The 2,660-nt window shown below is 36.2% G+C and overlaps 1 protein-coding gene across 1 annotated transcript in view; it reads right to left on the reverse strand.

The window, feature by feature from the left end:
• Nucleotides 1-2,660, reverse strand: part of LOC107082272 (neuropeptide Y receptor type 2-like) — a 105,047-nt gene that overhangs the window by 39,977 nt on the left and 62,410 nt on the right. The window contains exons 2-3 of the mRNA XM_015370871.1: nucleotides 950-1,191; nucleotides 681-813 (exon numbers count right to left, since the gene is read on the reverse strand). Coding sequence (XP_015226357.1) covers nucleotides 681-813; nucleotides 950-1,138 — 322 coding nt within the window. The 5' untranslated portion in view covers nucleotides 1,139-1,191. The remainder of the gene's footprint in view (nucleotides 1-680; nucleotides 814-949; nucleotides 1,192-2,660) is intronic.

The following is a 2,660-nucleotide window of genomic DNA, read 5'->3' on the forward strand; positions in this document are numbered from 1 at the left end:
TTTATGCATTTTTTTTCTCAAGATTTAAAACTGATTCTTTTGTTTGGAAATGATCCAGTCTGTTCTCAGATGGATTGCTGGTACTGTATTAAAAAAAAAAAAAAATTTCCTTAGCTTACTTGAATTTTATTACTGTGTAGTTATATTATATTAACATGAATTATTAATTAACAAAGTAATAGTAGTTAAAAGACTGAAAGGACAAAGTAAAGGGCATTTTCTCCAGTTAATTATTGATTATATGAATTATTTTCTAGGAATCAATATAAGAATCAATTAAGAATCGAAAAAAAAACTGCTGTTTTAACACAACCCTATTAACCAACTGGTATTTCTATCCAATTCTTGACAAAAAGTTTACTTTTACTGGAAGTCATGTCACTTGTTACTTATTCCACATGTTCACATTAGGGTATTTTTTTATAGTAGAACTTTGGTTCTACTGCTATATAGACTCATGAAGATTCCTCTTGTTTTTGATGTGTGATCCACATTCACTTCTGTTCATCACAGGTAAGTTATTAACTTACCTGTGATTTTCCAACATAACTCAAAGCAAATCAATCTTTGCAATGTTGGAGTCCTAACGGTGATATAACACATTCAGCAGTATCTCAAGGCAATGGGGACTGACAAGCACCAAATTTAGAGCTGAGCTGTTTGCGTGTGTTTAAACATACCAATGGCCAAATTAGCAATGAAGAAGTTGGTGACGGTTCGCAGTGTCTTGAAGCGATAGATGACATAGATGACCAAAGAGTTACCCAGAACCCCCAGCACGATGATGGTGCTGTAGGCCAAGATCAACACCACCTTCAAACAGGCAAAAGTAAGCAGCTGTCAGAAATATTTATGCTGATGTGAACTTTTGTACTATTAACCTTTTATTTCATTCAGTTAGAGACAGAGGCTATTCTAGGAATACTGGAAATAGGAATGTGATCTGTACCTGAACACTCAGCAATCGGATGGGGTCCTCTGGAAAATTCACTCCCTCAAATCCTGTGGGCAGGACCGGGGGAGGGATGCCGACATTTGGCGGGTAATCATGGTAGCCGAGGTTGTTGGGGTCAACGTCAGGCGGGGTCAGGAAGCGGAGCTCCTCCTGTGTGGTGTTGACTTCACCGAAGGCCTCCATGTCCGGTCATACGTGTCCGGCCAGCAGCTCCATTTCATTCCAGCTCGCACCGCCTGGTGAACAAAGAAGAAAGAAACGTTGATAACAAGTCAAATGTTGGATTTACAACAGCTGCTCTTATGAGGAATAATTATGTTTAAAATGGACGTTTTTAAGAGGTACTTAGATAAATTGGTTCAGCTCTGCTGTATTTGTTTATTTTCATGTTATTGAAAAAGTCTATGGCTCCTTTTGCTTATTGTTTCTGACAAGGCAAATCACAATTGGAGGTAGACGACATGTATTCTAGTTTGTAGTGGATCAAGGACCTGATCATAATCACTGGCAGCTCATTCAGGTGACAGAAGGACTGAAAGCATCTTTCTGACTTAAAACGCTCAAATCAATTAACCACTTTACACCTCTGAGAGCAGATAAAAGCCGCCATGAATGTCCTCAAAAAAAGGTTACATGGCAGTACTAGCACTAGCAAATAAACTCTGATCTATATAAATATGAACTTACATTTCCCGATATAAACGTAGGATCACACAGGCAGCCAATATACCTTTGGACTTAATGCCTTTATACATGCTAACTCAAAAATAGGCTTTTGTTTAAGGTTAAAGAATATCCTCATATGACCACATTTCACACCTTTATTAGCAACTAAATAAGAAAACATTAGATGTTGAGGAAAATTCCAAATTCCAAGCAGATTATTGATTTAAAAAACAAATAATTAGATTTATATAAACAAAGGTGTTAAGATGGTTAAACAGCACAATTGGTCTAAGAGAAGTCTAGTTCCATTTTGGTTTTTGGTATGTACAGAAAACATAAAAACAGGCATACAACTGCAACTTAAAATAACTATAAAAAGCTTAAAAAAGTTGTTATATTTTCTGTTCTCTCTTTCTCTTTTAAAAGAAAGTCAAGCTCAAACATGCAAAGAAGTGTTTATATAAGTAATTCTAATGGTTACTACTTAAAGATAGAAAGAAATTAAAAATTATGTGAAAGCACAACAAATATCAAAGAATAGACTTGGGAGGAAGGAAATAGTTTGATAGTTGACGACGTATCAGAAACAGGGATAACTACAGCCTTAAGATGATTGTCAAGTAAAACCTGTTTAGGAATTTAGTAAAGCTTTACAAGAAGTGGACTTCAATTGCAGAACGAAGAGCATGGATCCAGAGGGATGGCACACAATTAATGTAAACTGAAGTCCAATGTGATGTATGCACTGTCAATAGGCGTAATTCCATTAACCCTCAACTTGCGCAAATCGTAATTACTAAAAATAAGTTTTATAAATGGAAAACTGAAATTTTCGTAAAATTTTTCTCAAAAGGATGGTTTTTCGGTCGTATTAAAATACTTGGTGATAGACGGGCCAAATAAACCAATCAGATCAACGAAGCATATGACATACTAACTACCGACGATGACAACACAACCACAAGCCAGGCTACTCTTGCCAAAACCAGTCGGGGGAAGAGCAAAAACATCTTTTCCTCTGAGAAAAGCCTCCAGAGCA

The sequence above is a fragment of the Cyprinodon variegatus genome, unplaced genomic scaffold (genome assembly GCF_000732505.1).
Source record: "Cyprinodon variegatus isolate N-32 unplaced genomic scaffold, C_variegatus-1.0 Scaffold49, whole genome shotgun sequence".
NCBI classification, from domain to species: domain Eukaryota; kingdom Metazoa; phylum Chordata; class Actinopteri; order Cyprinodontiformes; family Cyprinodontidae; genus Cyprinodon; species Cyprinodon variegatus.